The 307-nt window shown below is 59.6% G+C and overlaps 1 protein-coding gene across 1 annotated transcript in view; it reads right to left on the bottom strand.

Annotated features, from left to right (window-relative positions):
- The window catches only part of SCAMP3 (secretory carrier membrane protein 3), a gene marked incomplete at both ends in the record, with an annotated part of 964 nt that extends 770 nt beyond the window's left edge, over positions 1–194 (bottom strand). The window contains one exon of the mRNA XM_010017038.1: positions 35–194. Within this exon, the coding sequence (XP_010015340.1) occupies positions 35–194 (160 nt within the window). The remainder of the gene's footprint in view (positions 1–34) is intronic.
- Positions 195–307: the final 113 nt, after the last annotated feature.

Genomic DNA, 307 nt, shown 5'->3' with positions numbered 1-307 from the left:
CCGCCGCTTTGCTGGCCTGGGAGCAGATACACACCTGAAAGCTTTGTACATGGGTCTGTACCAGCAGACAAAGGAGCAGGGCGTGTAGAGGAGAGCCCAGAGAATGGAGAGGCCGAACCCAGAGCCGGACGAGGGCTCCACACAGAACCAGGCCAGCGAGGACAAGAAGTTCAGGAAGAGAGCAATGGTGCTGGCTGAGAGAGAGGGGATGTCAGTGGGGCACCCCAAGGCTCCCCCCTCCCCAGAGACCCCCAGTGCTTCACACATCCTGTTAACCCCAACTCCTCCAGAGCAGCAGCTTTCACCA

This window comes from Nestor notabilis, unplaced genomic scaffold (assembly GCF_000696875.1).
Source record: "Nestor notabilis isolate BGI_N333 unplaced genomic scaffold, ASM69687v1 scaffold29006, whole genome shotgun sequence".
Classification (NCBI taxonomy): Eukaryota; Metazoa; Chordata; class Aves; order Psittaciformes; family Psittacidae; genus Nestor; species Nestor notabilis.
This window is presented reverse-complemented; position numbering and strand designations above follow the sequence as displayed.